The sequence below is a fragment of the Limanda limanda genome, chromosome 18 (genome assembly GCF_963576545.1).
Source record: "Limanda limanda chromosome 18, fLimLim1.1, whole genome shotgun sequence".
NCBI lineage: Eukaryota > Metazoa > Chordata > Actinopteri > Pleuronectiformes > Pleuronectidae > Limanda > Limanda limanda.
In genome coordinates, this window is record NC_083653.1 from 255,001 (window position 1) to 275,000 (window position 20,000).

At 49.5% G+C, this 20,000-nt stretch overlaps 2 protein-coding genes across 3 annotated transcripts in view; one reads left to right on the forward strand and one right to left on the reverse strand.

Annotated features, from left to right (window-relative positions):
- Nucleotides 1–7,276, forward strand: part of LOC133024777 (tumor necrosis factor alpha-induced protein 2-like) — a 9,837-nt gene extending 2,561 nt beyond the window's left edge. The window contains exons 3-12 of the mRNA XM_061091948.1: nucleotides 1–129; nucleotides 448–562; nucleotides 677–799; nucleotides 2,872–2,966; nucleotides 3,100–3,192; nucleotides 3,272–3,398; nucleotides 3,603–3,728; nucleotides 6,167–6,316; nucleotides 6,404–6,528; nucleotides 7,093–7,276. The exon at nucleotides 1–129 is cut by the window's left edge and continues 83 nt beyond it. Coding sequence (XP_060947931.1) covers nucleotides 1–129; nucleotides 448–562; nucleotides 677–799; nucleotides 2,872–2,966; nucleotides 3,100–3,192; nucleotides 3,272–3,398; nucleotides 3,603–3,728; nucleotides 6,167–6,316; nucleotides 6,404–6,528; nucleotides 7,093–7,276 — 1,267 coding nt within the window. The remainder of the gene's footprint in view (nucleotides 130–447; nucleotides 563–676; nucleotides 800–2,871; nucleotides 2,967–3,099; nucleotides 3,193–3,271; nucleotides 3,399–3,602; nucleotides 3,729–6,166; nucleotides 6,317–6,403; nucleotides 6,529–7,092) is intronic.
- Nucleotides 7,277–9,675: 2,399 nt separating this feature from the next.
- Nucleotides 9,676–16,677, reverse strand: LOC133024402 (creatine kinase B-type-like). 2 transcript variants are annotated; one of them, XM_061091494.1, is made up of 7 exons: nucleotides 16,485–16,677; nucleotides 13,505–13,659; nucleotides 11,542–11,674; nucleotides 10,856–11,027; nucleotides 10,253–10,376; nucleotides 9,954–10,143; nucleotides 9,676–9,854 (listed from the first exon to the last, which is right to left on the reverse strand). In XM_061091494.1, exons 1-7 carry the CDS (start codon nucleotides 16,675–16,677, stop codon nucleotides 9,676–9,678), a joined length of 1,146 nt encoding a protein of 381 aa, XP_060947477.1. The 2 variants fall into 2 exon arrangements, with proteins under 2 accessions (XP_060947477.1, XP_060947476.1); XM_061091493.1 differs by having other exon boundaries at nucleotides 11,542–11,717; nucleotides 13,473–13,659.
- Between the last annotated feature and the right edge of the window lie 3,323 nt (nucleotides 16,678–20,000).

A 20,000-nucleotide genomic window follows, 5' to 3' on the forward strand; every position in this document is an offset into this window, starting at 1 on the left:
CATCTTGAACATCTATGCTGGATTCTACCATCAGAGGTTCTCTGCTCGACTCACTGAACTCGCTGCTTCTGCTCTGGAGACGGAGGACTGCAGCTACCTGCTGCTCTGGGTCAACGACCTCTACCCACAGTGAGTCAGCATGAACCTCAACCAGAAATAACATCTACCAAGGTTCATGTTCAAAAATAAATGATCGATATGATAAAAAACGTGACCTTTGTGCACAGTGAAGATCTGTCATGCACCTTCATGACGAGGGAACCTCTTGTTTCATCTTCTCAGTCTTTTACTGTTCTTTTTTCATCAGGTGATTATTGGTTCATTAGGTTTTGTCTAATAAAATGTTCCATGAAAGAGATTTGACTCATTGATCAGCGCAGTTTGAGAGAAACATCAGAAGCAGGTGGAGGAGTGAAGCTCTTTGACTTCAGTGTGTTTCCACCTCAGAACGGTTCTGAAGCACCAGGAGCTGGATGGAAAGATCAAGACGGCCTGTCTGGGTTCTCTGCTGAGGAACCAGCACCTGGAGCTGCTGGAGGATCAGTACCTGAGCCACAGAGAGGTGAAGACCAGCCAGATCTTTCACATGAAGACAAGTCAACCATCACATGTCAATGTTGCGTCCGTCAACAGCCTGAAAACAGAGAGTGAGACAAAGTGAACGTTTCTTCTTCAGGACCAAGTGAAGCTGTGGCTGAGGACAGCCCTGAAGATAGAAGAGGACAGCTGGTGGAGCGGAGACACACCGGAGCTCATCGACAACTACTACTACAGTCCACTGGCTGCTGATGTCATACAGGTGAGAGACAGGTGAGGGACAGGTGAGGGACAGGTGAGAGACAGGTGAGAGACAGGTGAGGGACAGGTGAGGGACAGCTGGTGGAGCGGAGACACACCGGAGCTCATCGACAACTACTACTACAGTCCACTGGCTGCTGATGTCATACAGGTGAGAGACAGGTGAGAGACAGGTGAGGGACAGGTGAGAGACAGGTGAGGGACAGGTGAGGGACAGGTGAGGGACAGCTGGTGGAGCGGAGACACACCGGAGCTCATCGACAACTACTACTACAGTCCACTGGCTGCTGATGTCATACAGGTGAGAGACAGGTGAGAGACAGGTGAGGGACAGGTGAGAGACAGGTGAGGGACAGGTGAGGGACAGGTGAGGGACAGGTGAGGGACAGCTGAGAGACAGCTGAGAGACAGGTGAGAGACAGGTGAGAGACAGGTGAGGGACAGGTGAGAGACAGGTGAGAGACAGGTGAGGGACAGGTGAGGGACAGGTGAGGGACAGGTGAGAGACAGGTGAGAGACAGGTGAGGGACAGGTGAGAGACAGGTGAGGGACAGGTGAGGGACAGGTGAGGGACAGGTGAGGGACAGGTGAGAGACAGGTGAGGGACAGGTGAGAGACAGGTGAGGGACAGGTGAGGGACAGGTGAGGGACAGGTGAGGGACAGGTGAGAGACAGGTGAGAGACAGGTGAGGGACAGGTGAGAGACAGGTGAGAGACAGGTGAGAGACAGGTGAGGGACAGGTGAGGGACAGGTGAGGGACAGGTGAGAGACAGGTGAGGGACAGGTGAGAGACAGGTGAGGGACAGGTGAGGGACAGGTGAGGGACAGGTGAGAGACAGGTGAGAGACAGGTGAGAGACAGGTGAGAGACAGGTGAGAGACAGGTGAGGGACAGGTGAGAGACAGGTGAGAGACAGGTGAGAGACAGGTGAGGGACAGCTGAGAGACAGGTGAGGGACAGCTGAGAGACAGCTGAGAGACAGGTGAGGGACAGGTGAGGGACAGCTGAGGGACAGGTGAGGGACAGGTGAGGGACAGCTGAGAGACAGGTGAGAGACAGGTGAGAGACAGGTGAGGGACAGGTGAGAGACAGCTGAGAGACAGGTGAGAGACAGGTGAGGGACAGGTGAGGGACAGCTGAGAGACAGGTGAGAGACAGGTGAGGGACAGCTGGTGGAGCGGAGACACACCGGAGCTCATCGACAACTACTACTACAGTCCACTGGCTGCTGATGTCATACAGGTGAGAGACAGGTGAGAGACAGGTGAGAGACAGGTGAGAGACAGGTGAGAGACAGGTGAGGGACAGGTGAGGGACAGCTGGTGGAGCGGAGACACACCGGAGCTCATCGACAACTACTACTACAGTCCACTGGCTGCTGATGTCATACAGGTGAGAGACAGGTGAGAGACAGGTGAGGGACAGGTGAGAGACAGGTGAGGGACAGGTGAGGGACAGGTGAGGGACAGGTGAGGGACAGCTGAGAGACAGCTGAGAGACAGGTGAGAGACAGGTGAGAGACAGGTGAGAGACAGGTGAGGGACAGCTGGTGGAGCGGAGACACACCGGAGCTCATCGACAACTACTACTACAGTCCACTGGCTGCTGATGTCATACAGGTGAGAGACAGCTGAGAGACAGGTGAGAGACAGCTGAGGGACAGGTGAGAGACAGGTGAGAGACAGGTGATAGACAGGTGAGAGACAGGTGAGGGACAGGTGAGGGACAGGTGAGAGACAGGTGAGGGACAGGTGAGAGACAGGTGAGGGACAGGTGAGGGACAGGTGAGAGACAGGTGAGGGACAGGTGAGAGACAGGTGAGGGACAGCTGAGAGACAGGTGAGAGACAGATGAGGGACAGGTGAGAGACAGGTGAGGGACAGGTGAGAGACAGGTGAGAGAGAGGTGAGGGACAGGTGAGAGACAGCTGAGAGACAGCTGAGAGACAGGTGAGGGACAGGTGAGGGACAGCTGAGAGACAGGTGAGAGACAGGTGAGGGACAGGTGAGAGACATGTGAGGGACAGGTGAGAGACAGGTGAAGGACAGACGTTCAGGTCTTTGTGTCTCCAGGTGATCACCAGCTCAGTGACTGAGTTCCATCATGTGATCAGAGACCAGAGCAGGATCCAGAGGATCACGTCTCACCTGGAGAGTTTCCTCGACAGGTAGGCCGCCTCCCACAGCAGGGGGGGGGTGTCTGATGTGTGGATTCATGAACCTGTGTTCCAGCTACTGTCTGTCTCACCTGTCTGTCTCACCTGTCTGTCTCACCTGTCTGTCTCACCTGTCTGTGTCCAGCTACGAGTGCAGCATGAAGGAGTTGGTCAGGAGTAACCATGGTAACGTGGACTCCGTGGTCAAAGCTCAGCTGGTCTGTGAGCAGCAGCTCAGGTGAGATCACCGGCTCCGCCCCTGCACGACACCTGACCTGTCTCTCTGCAGCTGATTGGCTGATTCTGACTTTCCTCAGGAAATACATCACAGATCCGACAGGAAGTCTGAGTGGACAGCAGCAGCGCCGCTGTGTGGTCACTCTGTCTGCCCTGAGGCATTGTGGGTACATGTGTTTGACCCGTCCCATTCACACGCTGCTGAAGGTACAAAGCACTTCCTGTACCAGGTCCACAGTGTGTGTGTGTGTGTTCAGGTGTGGTACAGTGTGTGTGTGTGTGTGTGTTCAGGTGTGTTACAGTGTGTGTGTGTGTGTTCAGGTGTGTTACAGTGTGTGTGTGTGTGTCCAGGTGTGTTACAGTGTGTGTGTGTGTGTTCAGGTGTGTTACAGTGTGTGTGTGTGTGTCCAGGTGTGTTACAGTCACCTGTGGACGCCTGTGTGGTTGGACGGGGAACTTCCTGTTGTCGACTCTTTGCTGAACTCTCTGAGCCGGCAGCTGATGTCCCTGACTGACCTGAACGCACCGTGCAGAGAGGTGAGACAGTGTGCTCCCCTGTCTGTGTCTCACCTGTCTGTCTCACCTGTCTGTCTCACATGTCTGTCTCACCTGTCTGTGTCTCACCTGCCTGTCTCACTCGTCTGTGTCTCACCTGTCTGTGTCTCACCTGTCTGTCTCACTCGTCTGTGTCTCACCTGTCTGTGTCTCACCTGTCTGTCTCACTCGTCTGTGTCTCACCTGTCTGTGTCTCACCTGTCTGTCTCACTCGTCTGTGTCTCACCTGTCTGTCTCACCTGTCTGTCTCACCTGTCTGTCTCACATGTCTGTCTCACCTGTCTGTGTCTCACCTGCCTGTCTCACTCGTCTGTGTCTCACCTGTCTGTGTCTCACCTGTCTGTCTCACTCGTCTGTGTCTCACCTGTCTGTGTCTCACCTGTCTGTCTCACTCGTCTGTGTCTCACCTGTCTGTGTCTCACCTGTCTGTCTCACTCGTCTGTGTCTCACCTGTCTGTCTCACCTGTCTGTCTCACCTGTCTGTCTCACATGTCTGTCTCACCTGTCTGTGTCTCACCTGCCTGTCTCACTCGTCTGTGTCTCACCTGTCTGTGTCTCACCTGTCTGTCTCACTCGTCTGTGTCTCACCTGTCTGTCTCACCTGTCTGTCTCACCTGTCTTTCTCACCTGTCTGTGTCTCACCTGTCTGTGTCTCACCTGTCTCTGTCTCACCTGTCTGTCTCACCTGTCTCTGTCTCACCTGTCTCTGTCTCACCTGTCTGTGTCTCACCTGTCTGTGTCTCACCTGTCTCTGTCTCACATGTCTGTCTCAGCTGTCTGTGTCTCACCTGTCTGTCTCAGCTGTCTGTGTCTCACCTGTCTGTGTCTCACCTGTCTCTGTCTCACCTGTCTGTCTCACCTGTCTGTCTCAGCTGTCTGTGTCTCACCTGTCTGTGTCTCACCTGTCTCTGTCTCACCTGTCTGTCTCACCTGTCTGTGTCTCACCTGTCTGTCTCACCTGTCTCTGTCTCACTGTCTGTGTCTCCTGTCTGTGTCTCACCTGTCTGTCTCACCTGTCTGTCTCACCTGTCTGTATCACCTCTCTGTGTCTCACCTGTCTGTGTCTCACCTGTCTCTGTCTCACTCGTCTGTGTCTCACCTGTCTGTCTCACCTGTCTGTCTCACCTGTCTGTGTCTCACCTGACTGTCTCACCTGTCTGTGTCACACCTGTCTGTCTCACTCGTCTGTGTCTCACCTGTCTGTGTCTCACCTGCCTGTCTCACTCGTCTGTCTCACCTGTCTGTCTCACCTGTCTTTCTCACTTGTCTGTGTCTCACCTGTCTGTGTCTCACCTGTCTGTCTCACCTGTCTGTCTCCCCTGTCTGTGTTTCACCTGTCTGTGTCTCACCTGTCTGTGTCTCACCTGTCTGTGTCTCACCTGTCTGTCTCACCTGTCTGTGTCTCACCTGTCTGTGTCTCACCTGTCTGTGTCTCACCTGTCTGTCTCACCTGTCTCTGTCTCACCTGTCTCTGTCTCACCTGTCTGTGTCTCACCTGTCTGTGTCTCACCTGTCTCTGTCTCACATGTCTGTCTCAGCTGTCTGTCTCACCTGTCTGTGTTTCACCTGTCTGTCTCACCTGTCTGTCTCACCTGTCTGTCTCAGCTGTCTGTGTCTCACCTGTCTGTGTCTCACCTGTCTCTGTCTCACCTGTCTGTCTCACCTGTCTGTGTCTCACCTGTCTGTCTCACCTGTCTCTGTCTCACTGTCTGTGTCTCCTGTCTGTGTCTCACCTGTCTGTCTCTCACCTGTCTGTCTCACCTGTCTGTCTCACCTGTCTGTATCACCTCTCTGTGTCTCACCTGTCTGTGTCTCACCTGTCTCTGTCTCACTCGTCTGTGTCTCACCTGTCTGTCTCACCTGTCTGTCTCACCTGTCTGTGTCACACCTGTCTGTCTCACTCGTCTGTCTCACCTGTCTGTCTCACCTGTCTGTCTCACCGGTCTGTGTCTCACCTGTCTGTGTCTCACCTGTCTGTCTCACCTGTCTGTCTCACCTGTCTGTGTCTCACCTGTCTCTGTCTCACCTGTCTGTCTCAGCGGTCTGTGTCTCACCTGTCTGTGTCTCACCTGTCTCTGTCTCACCTGTCTGTCTCACCTGTCTGTGTCTCACCTGTCTGTCTCAGCTGTCTGTGTCTCACCTGTCTGTGTCTCACCTGTCTCTGTCTCACCTGTCTGTCTCACCTGTCTGTGTCTAACCTGTCTGTCTCACCTGTCTGTCTCACCTGTCTCTGTCTCACCTGTCTGTCTCACCTGTCTGTGTCTAACCTGTCTGTCTCACCTGTCTGTCTCACCTGTCTGTGTCTCACCTGTCTGTCTCACCTGTCTCTGTCTCACTGTCTGTCTCACCTGTCTGTCTCACCTGTCTGTCTCACCTGTCTGTGTCTCACCTGTCTCTGTCTCACCTGTCTGTCCCTGTAGTCTCTGCTGAGCGTCGTCCACCAGGAAGTGGTTCTTCAGTACATGAAGAGGATGATGAAGACCAAGATGAAGAGCAGAGAGCAGCAGGTGGGCGGAGCCCAGCGGATGAAAGACGACGCTCAGAAGATCAACGACTTCTTCAGAGATGGGGTGAGTAGCTCTGTGGTGCAATGTAACTAAGTACTTTTACTGGAGTACTGTGCGTGTTTCCTGACGCCAGGCTGCTTGTGTGGCCAGGGCTGCAGCGCCCCCCCCTGGCTCGGAGACGTTCTCTGTGGCGTGGCGGAGGTTCTCCGCCTGCAGGAACCAGGAGACGTTCAGCTGGAGCTGCTCAGTCTGGCTAGAACCTTCCCCGACCTCAGGTACACACCTGCTCAGCCAATCAGACGTCCAGGTTCTCCTGTAGGAACCTACATGTTCATATGTTCAGATTCATGGTTTAATGTTTGTAAATAAATTAAAAAGCTTCGTCATGTCTCGTTTTAATATTTGACCAACTTGAACTTTCACCTTTAGGACGACAGACGTTGCTTCACATGTTAGTTCCGTGTAGATGTGACTCATCAGGTCTTAGCATGTTCTTCACAGATTCAACTCATTTCACTTTCTCTGTGTGTGTCACTGGTGTAATGTTGTGTGGTCGACGTGTGTTGTCACGAACAATGTGACCTGGATCTGCTGTGTGAGACAAAGCGGTTGCCGTGGGAGACGGCAGGTGTGTCCAGGTGGGCTCAGGTGTCTGCGGGACACTGAGAGGACTCAGGTCACCTGAGATCTTCTTCTCTTGTCTCACTTCTGTTCCCTGAACGTGACTCAGCTGCTTCACGTAATCATACGTGTAAATCACGTGTGGGTCACATGACGTGTTCACGTGTTAAATCATCAATACTCTTCATGTTTTTATGATCACTGTCGTTTCTCCTCAGTGACGCTCACGTGTCAGCGCTGCTGTCTCTGAGAACCGGCCTATCAGCTGCGGACGTTCGCGCCATCAGGCGGAGCTTGGAGGAGAACCGCCTCCTGGAAGTCTCCACCAGTCACAGCCCTCCATTCTTCTCCAAGGTCAAAGTCAAATGGATCAATAATAAGATCAATCAGATCCGACTGTGAGCAAGTTATCTACAAACTGCTTTTATTGTTTCTTTTGTTTGTCCCTTTGTGATCCAGTGTTGCTGCTTTATCAAGTTAATGAATGTAGACATTTTGTTTAAACAGTAGTTTCCATGTTGAAGGACAAACATGTGAAGAGTCTCCCATGTGGTGTCCCTCAGGCTCTGTCCTGTGTCCCCTGTTCTTCTGTTCCATCTCTAGCTGTTGTGTTCTCCGCTGTGTGATCCATCACGTTCATCATCATTCCAATAAAAAGCGTCACAGGAAATGGTTTCACCAAGTTGTGGCTCGTGACATTTTTCATGAAACTAGTTGAGCTAAGTTACAGATATAGTTTGTGCAGAATCATCGCTGCTGTGGAAGAAGTTCTCCGACACGTAGCCGTAACATAGAGTGAATAAAGACACGTCTCCACCTCCTCATTATGTTTGATTAACATGAGAAATGAGTTGATTTTCACGTGATGATGTTCAGCTCAGCCTGTAACTCTGCTGTCACCTGGTGGTCAACGCTGTGTACTGCAACATAAAACAAATATCCCTTCTCAAAGTGAAAATTAAATACAGGCAGACACAAGTAACTAACTCCAACTAACTCCAACTAACTCTAACTAACTCCAACTAACTACAACTTACTCTAACTAACTCCAACTAACTCTAACTAACTTCAACTAACTAACTAACTCCAACTAACTCTAACTAACTCCAACTAACTCTAACTAACTCCAACTTACTCCAACTTACTCCAACTAACTCCAACTTACTCCAACTAACTCCAACTAACTTCAACTAACTCTAACTAACTTCAACTAACTCTAACTAACTCCAACTAACTCTAACTAACTCCAACTTACTCCAACTTACTCCAAGTAACTCCAACTAACTTCAACTAACTCCAAATAACTTCAACTAACTCCAACTAACTCCAACTAACTCCAACTAACTCCAACTAACCCAACGCTGGTTCTGATGAAGACGAGCTGAAACCTGACGGAGCCACATCCGGACGTCACTGACCACAGGAGGATCGGTACGCTTATATATGTGTTTATAAATATATACCTCTGGAGAGAAGACCTGAGCTGTCGAGGTCCGAGGTTACCATGGTAACAGCAGGTGTGTGCCGACATGGAGGTTGAGGTGGAGGAGACGGAGTGTTTATCGTCCAGCAGCGCTGCACCTCCTCCAAACAGAGGAGGTGCAGTGAGCAAGGCACAGACCAGAGCAGGTGTAATCTGATTACAATAACTGACTGATCGCATTCATCACATCTGTCCTCTTGTCCTCAGCTCCTCCATGGGGGGGGGGGTTCCCCTGCTGGCCGTCTCCAGCACCATGGTCGTAAGGATGGTGCAACACAATAAATAACAAACATCACCATTGTCTCCGTAGTTAAAGATTATATCAATATATCTACAATGAGGGAAAACATTTAAGCATATTTGAAAACCCGACAGAATGATCAACTGATGTGATCTGTTATAAGACAGATGAGAAGTCCAAGTCCTCAGTGAGACCAGCTGGTGCCTTCAGGGACATGGATCCAGTCTCTCTTTAATGTGTTTGTTCCCTGGCATCAGAGCTGATTACTTCAATGACTACACTCGATAAAGCGTTATCATTTCCTTCTCTGTGGTGTTTGGTTATATGATAATTCAGATTCCCTGTCCGGATGGCACACCTCTGCTCGGACACGCTGTCCCTCAGCCTCCTCTTAGTGACGCCCACACAGACACAACCACCTGTACATTCAAGTCGTTACACAACATGAGTGGAATGACAATTCATTAAACTGGTGAGGGATAGATTTTGTTGGTAAATGTTTGTCTAAAAGTGTTTTCATCATAATGTAACAATCCTTGCAGTTACCACAGCAGAAGGTTGGGACAGACCCTTGGCTCGGTGAAGACAGGTGTCCCAGCAGGACGCTGACTAATGACCAGTTTGTCCTTGATGGTTGTCCCAAGTTGTGGTTATGATATGTTTGATCTGGACAGCTTCTTTGCTATATGATGTTACAAAGTAGGTTTGTGGGTTTGCTCTTCCTTTCCTTTGGGACTGAGCCACTTCCTCTGGGGTTGATCCTCTTCTCTGAAGCACTGCTGCAAATCTCAATCAGTCACAAATGCGTCTTAGTCTCTGAATGTGTCCAAATTGGATACTTTTAATGAACCACTGTCTTAATGCAGCATCCCCCCCCCCCTGCTGAAGGACAACTCACGGTGCGTTCAGGGACACAGATACTTTATTAGATATTCAGGTGTTACGAGACACATAGAAAATCCTTCACATGTTGGAAGACGAAGTCTAAGTGAGCTGTGCTACATGTCCTGCAGGACGCTCTCTGATTGGCTACAGTGAGGGGGGGGGGAGTGAGGGCTGAGGAAGCGGTGACACGGTTCACTTCTGCTCGGGGATCATGTCCTCGATGGCGTCTCCGGCCTCCAGGCTTTTCTCCATGTCCACCAGCAGGTTGACGCCATCCACCACCATCTGAACCAGCTCCACCTCGGAGAAACCCAGACGGTCGGCGTTGGAGATGTCAAAGACTCCGCCCACCGCCGCTGTGTCCACTCCACCTGAGACACAGACAGGAAGTTATGTCACAGGGGCACTTTCATGTGTAAAACAGGACGCTTTACACTTGTCTGTCTCTACCCGTCTCTCTGTGTGCGTACCTGTCCCTCTCTTCTGGAGCCTCAGTCTCGTCAGGATTTCTCCGAACTTGTCGCTCTTGCTGAGGTTCGGCAGTTTGACGTGGACGCCGGCTCTCAGTCCCGTCCCCAGGTTTGACGGACAGGTGAGGACGTAGCCCAGGTGCTCATTCCACATGAACTCGTGACCTCGCTCCTTAAACAAGCCCTCGATCTGCCAGAGAGAGCACTGGTAAGACAGGTGATACACAGCGGAGGGAGAGACAGGTGAGGACAGAAGTGAGACGCAGGGACGTGAAGACAGGGGAGACAGTTGGACGGACCTTGGTGAGTCCGGTGCAGAAGCGGGTGAACACCTCCCTCATGTTCCCGCCTTTCTGCATGCTGATGACGCGCAGGTGATCCTCCTCGTTCACCCAAACCAGGAAGCTCTTGTTGTCGTTGTGCCTGCAGGTGAACATCAGAGGGCGGGAACAGGAAGTCCGTCAACAACACGTCAACAACACGTCAACAACACGTCAACAACACGTCAACAACACGTCAACAACACGTCAACAACACGTCACCAACACGTCAACAACATGTCAACAACACGTCAACAACACGTCAACAACACGTCAACAACATGTCAACAACACGTCAACAACACGTCAACAACACGTCAACAACACGTCACCAACACGTCAACAACATGTCAACAACACGTCAACAACACGTCAACAACACGTCACCAACACGTCAACAACATGTCAACAACACGTCAACAGCACGTTTGATGTGGATGTCCCTTAGTGTCTGAAACATTGTTACTGTCTCCTGTTCTTGACAAAAACAAAGAAATTGGTAAGTGTCACATGATCAGATTGGTTTGATCACAAACTCAGTGTTCTGACTCTGAGGTCAGAGGTCGTGGTGCGTTCACTGACCAGATGCCGCGGCCGTCGGGCCAGTCACGGGCCATTCCGGACGCCAGCAGCAGGGGGGAGACAGGCTTATCGAACAGGAAGTGGTCATCGATCAGCTGCTGCTGCTCCTCCTCTGTCATGTTCTTCAGGGCGTAGTACGTCCCCTTTAGCTCCTCGTCCAGGACATCCAGACCTGCAGCACATTACCTTTCATTTATCTGATGTTTGATCCAAAGCAAATCACAGGAAGTGCATCAACCATGAGGGAAGAAACCCAGAACAACAATATATAAACATATTAACTACAATAAAATAATAAATAACTACAGGATGGTGTTGTTGCAGTAATGTTGGCAGTGAGTCGACCGTCGAGTGTCACACCCAGGTTCCTAGAGGTCTGGGGGGGGGGCGCTAACACGGAGTTGTCAAAGGTAATAGTCAGGTCGTGGGTGGGAGGAGCCTTTCCCTGGATTTGAAAATGAGGAGCACACAGAGGGTCAGAGGTCAGACACAGGGAAGGTCAATCCAGTCTAGTCCTGTTTAGTCCAGTCTCTGAGCAGGAGCCTCACTGAGGCATTGTGGGAAATCTGAGTTTGTTCTCCTCTGCCTCAGTGAGTAAACCAACAGCTACACCTGAATCCTCAGTGTCCCTGAATGCACCACAGATCATGTGACTGCAGCAGAAATGAACTGAAGCGTCCTCGTACTTTCGATGGACAGGTTCTCGATGGCCCGCCTCTCTCCTCGGCTGCAGTGCGGCGGCAGGCAGAAGCCACGGATACTCCGTCCGGTACGAACCCGAGAGCTCAGGACGTAGTTTGGATCCAGATCATCTCCACCCTGAAACAGGAGACCAGAGTCAGGTGGTTTAAAGGAAACCAGACTGAGATACTAGCATCAGTTCCCACAGTTCATCCTGACGGGACCATGAACGTCAGCTCCTCAGCTGTGGACTTGGTCTTTGGACGTGGATCTGGTCTGTGAACGTGAACCTGGTCTGTGAACGTGGATCTGGTCTGTGGACCTGGTCTGGTTTGATACAGAGAACGTTTTCTGCACTGCACCTGAACCTCCATCTTTACCAGACCCAAACCAGAGAGCTGCTGTTGAACCACAGATCAGACTCTGATGTGGACCTGGTCTGTGGACGGGGACCTGTTCTGTGGACGTGGACCTGGTATGTGGACGTGGACCTGGTCTGTGGATGTGGACCTGGTCTTTGGACGTGGACCTGGTCTGTGGACGTGGACCTGGTCTGTGGACGTGGACCTGGTCTGTGGACCTGGACCTGGTCTGTGGACGTAAACCTGGTCTGTGGACGTGGACCTGGTCTTTGGACGTGGACCTGGTCTGTGGATTAAGACCTGGTATTTGGACATGGACCTGGTCTGTGGATTAAGACCTGGTATTTGGACGTGGACCTGGTCTGTGGACGTGGACCTGGTCTGTAGATGTGGACCTGGTCTGTGGGCGTGAACCTGGTCTGTGGACGTGGACCTGGTCTGTGGACGTGAACCTGGTCTTTGGATGTGAACCTGGTCTGTGGACGTGGACCTGGTCTGTGGACCTGGACCTGGTCTGTGGACGTAAACCTGGTCTGTGGACGTGGACCTGGTCTATGGATGTGGACCTGGTCTGTGGACCTGGACCTGGTCTGTGGACGTGGACCTGGTCTGTGGATGTGAACCTGGTCTGTGGATGTGAACCTGGTCCGTGGACGTGGACCTGGTCTGTGGATGTGAACCTGGTCTGTGGATGTGAACCTGGTCTGTGGATGTGAACCTGGTCTGTGGACGTGAACCTGATCCGTGGATGTGAACCTGGTCCGTGGACGTGAACCTGGTCTGTGGATGTGAACCTGGTCTGTGCACGTGAACCTGATCCGTGGATGTGAACCTGGTCCGTGGACGTGAACCTGGTCTGTGGATGTGAACCTGGTCTGTGGACGTGGACCTGGTCTGTGGATGTGAACCTGGTCTGTGGATGTGAACCTGGTCTGTGGACGTGAACCTGGTCTTTAGATGTGAACCTGGTCTGTGGACGTGGACCTGGTCTGTGGACGTGAACCTGGTCTGTGGATGTGAACCTGGTCTGTGGACGTGGACCTGGCCCGTGGACGTGGACCTGGTCTGTGGATGTGAACCTGGTCTTTGGATGTGAACCTGGTCTGTGGACGTGAACCTGGTCTGTGGATGTGAACCTGGTCTTTGGATGTGAACCTGGTCTGCGGATGTGGACCTGGTCTGTGGACGTGGACCTGGTCTGTGGATGTGAACCTGGTCTGTGGATGTGAACCTGGTCTGTGGATGTGAACCTGGTCTGTGGATGTGAACCTGGTCTGTGGATGTGAACCTGGTCTGTGGACGTGAACCCTGGTCTGTGGATGTGAACCTGGTCTGTGGATTTGAACCTGGTCTGTGGATGTGAACCTGGTCTGTGGACGTGAACCTGGTCTTTAGATGTGAACCTGGTCTGTGGACGTGGACCTGGTCTGTGGACGTGAACCTGGTCTGTGGATGTGAACCTGGTCTGTGGACGTGGACCTGGCCCGTGGACGTGGACCTGGTCTGTGGACGTGGACCTGGTCTGTGGACGTAAACCTGGTCTGTGGACGTGGACCTGGTCTTTGGACGTGAACCTGGTCTTTGGATGTGAACCTGGTCTGTTCACCTGCAGGTTTTCAAAGTTCAGGTCCGTCTTGTGGATGTCTGACGGCTTGTATCCTCCGTGGCGGTCTTGGATCACCGGATCCAGCAGGTCTTGGAACACCTCGTAGGTCTCCTCGTCTCCGGCGACGCATCCGACCGTCATGATGAACGGATGACCTGCGGAGACACACGAGGACCAATCAGGAACCAGCTTCAGGACTCGTGTCTAGAGGACTTATACTCGTGGCGTTCGAATGTTTAGAACAGTTGCTGCTAACTGAGTTAAGTTGGATTTGATGTGGAGGCCGGATCAGCCCCCCCCCCCTTCTTCCTGTGGGGGAATTAAAAAGCAGAAATGAACCAGACCTAACGAGTCGATCCAATTAAAGAGTTCATTATAAAGTAGCAGCTCAAGCCCAGAATAGACGAGTAGGTTCCTTCTTAGTGAAGAGTGACCGGGTCCGAGGGAGGACACCTGGATGACCTGTGAGAGGAGACACAAGGAGAGGAGAGAGGACACAAGGAGAGGAGAGAGGACACAAGGAGAGGAGAGAGGACACAAGGAGAGGAGAGAGGACAGAAGGAGAGGAGAGAGGACACAAGGAGAGGAGAGAGGACAGAAGGAGAGGAGAGAGGACACAAGGAGAGGAGAGAGGACACAAGGAGAGGAGAGAGGACACAAGGAGAGGAGAGAGGACACAAGGAGAGGAGAGAGGACACAAGGAGAGGAAAGAGGACACAAGGAGAGGAGAGAGGACAGAAGGAGAGGAGAGAGGACAGAAGGAGAGGAGAGAGGACACAAGGAGAGGAGAGAGGACACAAGGAGAGGAGAGAGGACACAAGGTGAGGAGAGAGGACAGAAGGAGAGGAGAGAGGACACAAGGAGAGGAGAGAGGACACAAGGAGAGGAAAGAGGACACAAGGAGAGGAGAGAGGACAGAAGGAGAGGAGAGAGGACACAAGGAGAGGAGAGAGGACACAAGGAGAGGAGAGAGGACACAAGGAGAGGAGAGAGGACACAAGGAGAGGAGAGAGGACACAAGGAGAGGAAAGAGGACACAAGGAGAGGAGAGAGGACAGAAGGAGAGGAGAGAGGACAGAAGGAGAGGAGAGAGGACACAAGGAGAGGAGAGAGGACACAAGGAGAGGAGAGAGGACACAAGGAGAGGAGAGAGGACACAAGGAGAGGAGAGAGGACAGAAGGAGAGGAGAGAGGACACAAGGAGAGGAGAGAGGACAGAAGGTGTGATGGAGGTGAAGAGACAGCAGTGATCAAACAGGACAGAAATAACAAAGTGATTCAAAGATGAGTTTCTCATCATCAGCATGTGAAGGAACATGTTTTATCTCGAACTTGTTTTTTATCTAACTGCAGGATTATTAATTCAGTTTTTTAATGATTAAAAGAGGCTCTACATAGAAAAGTAGATATTAAGATATTATACAGTGTGATTCACCCACAGATCTGTCAGCTAACGAACCAGAGTGGTGAGAACCTGGGTTTGTACTGAGAGGTTCGGTCGGGTCGCTCGGTGTAATACTGTGATACTGTAATACTGTGATACTGTAATACTGTCATACTGTAATACTGTGATACTGTAATACTGTAATACTGTGATACTGTAATACTGTAATAATTTGATACTGTGATACAGTAATACTGTGATACTGTAATACTGTGATACTGTAATACTGTCATACTGTAATACTGTGATACTGTAATACTGTGATACTGTAATACTGTAATAATTTGATACTGTGATACTGTAATAATTTGATACTGTAATACTGTGATACTGTAATACTGTAATAATTTGATACTGTAATAATTTGATACTGTGATACTGTAATACTGTAATAATTTGATACTGTGATACTGTAATACTGTAATACTGTGATACTGTAATACTGTGATACTGTAATACTGTGATACTGTAATACTGTAATAATGTTATACTGTGATACTGTAATAATTTGATACTGTAATACTGTGATACTGTAATACTGTAATAATTTGATACTGTAATAATTTGATACTGTGATACTGTAATACTGTAATAATTTGATACTGTGATACTGTAATACTGTGATACTGTAATAATTTGATACTGTAATACTGTGATACTGTAATACTGTAATAATTTGATACTGTGATACTGTGATACTGTAATAATTTGATACTGTAATACTGTGATACTGTAATAATTTGATACTGTGATACTGTAATACTGTAATAATTTGATACTGTAATACTGTGATACTGTAATACTGTAATAATTTGATACTGTAATACTGGACTCATCCTTCTATCTCCTTCTCCTCCATCAGGGTCAGTGCTTCCATCACACAGTACCTATATATTTAGAGTAATCAGATTACTTCACACATCACTGGATCCTAACCTCCACGTGGGACATTGTTTAGTAATAGAAGGTGAACACAGTTTATTTATTTAGTATTTTATATAAATCATGTTCACTGCAGACATTTTAGCCCCCCCACCCCCCACACACACACAGTAAGTACAGTTGTGATACAGGTGCAGCGCTATAAAAGATATTATTAAAAACTATTAATCACTTGATTCTGCAACTTTTATTGACGATATTTACTTTAAATTGCTCTATATACAGTATTTTTCTAATTAAAGGTTCGTGTGGGACAGTTTTGTCAAATGCACAAATAACTTTGTTGGTTTTAATGTTAATGATCAAGTTGATCACAAATCTGCTTCAGTTCTGCTCCTCAAGTCTACATCATTATTTTCCCGTCTCCAAAATGTTGGTATGCATGAGACAGATTTAACGTACAAGTTCTCACATTCTCCCGTCAAGTTTGTTTTTATAAATCCCAATGTGAGCGTGAGTAGAACGCACAAAACGGAGTCTCAGAGATGTGCCGGTTCTAAATGAGCCGCTGGTCTGAGGAGACCTGTGTTGGTTTGAGGTCGGATACGTAGCAGCTGCAGGGACTCGTATCTGGATCTGGTTTAGAGACGTTACCTGGATTGTCGATGCCAGTCTGGATCACATCGTCCAGCGTGAATCCACTGGGCGTCTCCTTGTCCCTCAGGCTGGCGTACACTTCAGGTGTGAGCACCTTGGCCATGTAGTTGTTGTGCTGGCTGAGGTCGGGGTACTCCTGCTCCGCGGAGTAGTTCATCTTCAGCGTGTTGTGGGTGTTACCGAAAGGCATGATGACGCCGGGGCTGACCTGCAAACAGGTGTGAACCATAATAAAGTAAGAACAGGTGTGAACCATAATAAAGTAAGAACAGGTGTGAACAATAATAAAGTATAAACAGGTGTGAACCATAATAAAGTATAATCAGGTGTGAACCATAATAAAGTATAAACAGGTGTGAACCATAATAAAGTATAATCAGGTGTGAACCATAATAAAGTATAAACAGGTGTGAACCATAATAAAGTATAATCAGGTGTGAACATGTATAAACAGGTGTGAACCATAATAAAGTATAAACAGGTGTGAACATGTATAAACAGGTGTGAACCATAATAAAGTATAAACAGGTGTGAACCATAATAAAGTATAATCAGGTGTGAACCATAATAAAATATAAACAGGTGTGAACCATAATAAAGTATAATCAGGTGTGAACCATAATAAAGTATAAACAGGTGTGAACCATAATAAAGTAAGAACAGGTGTGAACATGTATGTAAGTACAAACAGGTGTGAACCATAATAAAGTAAGAACAGGTGTGAACCATAATAAAGTAAGAACAGGTGTGAACATGTATAAAGTATAAACAGGTGTGAACAATAATAAAGTATAAACAGGTGTGAACCATAATAAAGTATAAACAGGTGTGAACCATAATAAAGTATAATCAGGTGTGAACCATAATAAAGTATAAACAGGTGTGAACCATAATAAAGTATAATCAGGTGTGAACCATAATAAAGTATAAACAGGTGTGAACCATAATAAAGTAAGAACAGGTGTGAACATGTATAAAGTATAAACAGGTGTGAACCATAATAAAGTAAGAACAGGTGTGAACCATAATAAAGTAAGAACAGGTGTGAACCCTAATAAAGTAAGAACAGGTGTGAACCATAATAAAGTATAAACAGGTGTGAACCATAATAAAGTATAAACAGGTGTGAACCATAATAAAGTATAAACAGGTGTGAACCATAATAAAGTATAAACAGGTGTGAATGATAATAAATTATAAACAGGTGTGAACATGTATTAAGTTAGATTTCATTCAATGAAACCCGAGCGAGACCAGGAACAAATGTGTTATCATCATGTTACAGCTCTGAGAATGATAAGAGGGATAATTATAGATATAAAGTTTTTATTAATGATAGTAGCAACAATTAATATAAGAACAACAAAAACAACAATAATTACAGCAGTTGTCTGAATCCTGCAGCGCTGGAGGTGTGAACATGTATTAATTAAAAATAGGTGTGAAAAGGTATAATATATATATTATGAGTTAACGATTACATTTATTGATTATATATTAATGTTTGCTATATTAGTTATAGATTGATGTTTTAAATATTGATTATAGACTGATGTTTGCATTTCTTGATGTTTAGATGGATTTTATATTATTTATTATTATTATTATTATTATTTATTTAAACATCAGAGACATGAAGGTGGACCATCTGTGACGTCACTGTGGGTTTCTCAAACAAGTGCTGCAGTAAATGTTCTCGTGTTTTTAAGCGGATGCTTCGGTGACGTCAGCCGCAGACCGGGATGAACTGGGTCCTAGTGTCCGTGACGCGGGTCATTAATGAGCCAATCAAATCCTGTTTGTCCTCATCACACCTGACTGGATTTAAGGTGGATTGATTTAAGGTAGCACGACATGTTACGTCACAGACACGTTCACCGCAGAATCTGACTGCGACACGTCTGCAGGACAGGGAGACAGACAGGTGGAGGGACAGGGAGACAGACAGGTGGAGGGACAGGGAGACAGACAGGTGGAGGGACAGGGAGACAGACAGGTGGAGGGACAGGGAGACAGACAGGAAGAGAGACACAGGGAGAGAGAGACACAGGGAGAGAGACAGGGAGCGAGACAGGGAGAGAGACAGGTGGAGGGACAGGGAGACAGACAGGGAGACAGACAGGTGGAGGGACAGGGAGACAGACAGGTGGAGGGACAGGGAGACAGACAGGTGGAGGGACAGGGAGACAGACAGGGAGAGAGACAGGGAGAGAGACAGGTGGAGGGACAGGGAGACAGACAGGTGGAGGGACAGGGAGACAGACAGGTGGAGGGACAGGGAGACAGACAGGTGGAGGGACAGGGAGACAGACAGGTGGAGGGACAGGGAGACAGACAGGTGGAGGGACAGGGAGACAGACAGGGAGACAGACAGGTGGAGGGACAGGTAGACAGACAGGGAGAGAGACACGGAGAGAGACAGGTGGAGGGACAGGGAGACAGACAGGTGGAGGGACAGGGAGACAGACAGGGAGACAGACAGGTGGAGGGACAGGGAGACAGACAGGGAGAGAGACAGGGAGAGAGACAGGTGGAGGGACAGGGAGACAGACAGGAAGAGAGACACAGGGAGAGAGAGACACAGGGAGAGAGACAGGGGGAGAGACAGGGAGAGAGAGACAGGGAGAGAGACAGGGAGAGGGACAGGGGGAGAGACAGGGGGAGAGACAGGGAGAGAGACAGGGGGAGGGACAGGGAGACAGACATGGAGAGAGACAGGGAGAGAGACAGGGGGAGAGACAGGGAGAGAGACAGGGAGAGAGACAGGGGGAGGGACAGGGAGACAGACAGGGAGAGAGACAGGGAGAGAGACAGGTGGAGGGACAGGGAGAGAGACAGGGAGAGAGACAGGGAGAGAGACAGGGAGAGAGATAGGGAGAGAGACAGGTGGAGAGACAGGGAGAGAGACAGGGGGAGGGACAGGGAGACAGACAGGGAGACAGACAGGGAGAGAGACAGGGAGAGAGACAGGGGGAGAGACAGGGAGAGAGACAGGGAGAGAGAGACAGGGAGAGAGACAGAGAGAGAGACAGGGAGAGAGACAGGGGGAGAGACAGGGGGAGAGACAGGGAGACAGACAGGAAGACAGACAGGGAGAGAGACAGGGGGAGAGACAGGGGGAGAGACAGGGAGACAGGCTACTGTACATTTGGCGGCTGTGTATCTGCATGGAACCTGTCTCTCTCTCTCTGTCTGTCTCTCTGTCTGTCTGCTCCTTTGTCGTCGCCCCCCCCCTCTGATGATGTATCGATGGATGATGATCAGGGCTGTGATTCGTCAGTTTCAAGGTGGTCCTACCTCAAGGTTCAGTCTGATGCGGGTCTGATCAGGTCCTGATGCGGGTCTGATGCGGGTCTGATGCGGGTCTGATCAGGTCCTGATGCGGGTCTGATGCGGATCTGATGCGGGTCTGATGCGGGTCTGATCAGGTCCTGATGCGGGTCTGATGCGGGTCTGATCAGGTCCTGATGCGGGTCTGATGCGGGTCTGATCAGGTCCTGATGATGTTGTTGC

Coding starts and splice junctions, on each gene's coding strand:
- LOC133024402 (XM_061091493.1), bottom strand. CDS start 16,677: ATGCCTTTCGGTAACACCCACAACACGCTGAAGATGAACTACTCCGCG. Junction 13,660..16,484: donor GACTGGCATCGACAATCCAG/GTAACGTCTCTA, acceptor GTGTCTCCGCAG/GTCATCCGTTCATCATGACG. Junction 11,028..11,541: donor CGAGAACCTGTCCATCGAAA/GTACGAGGACGC, acceptor AATGTGCTGCAG/GTCTGGATGTCCTGGACGAG.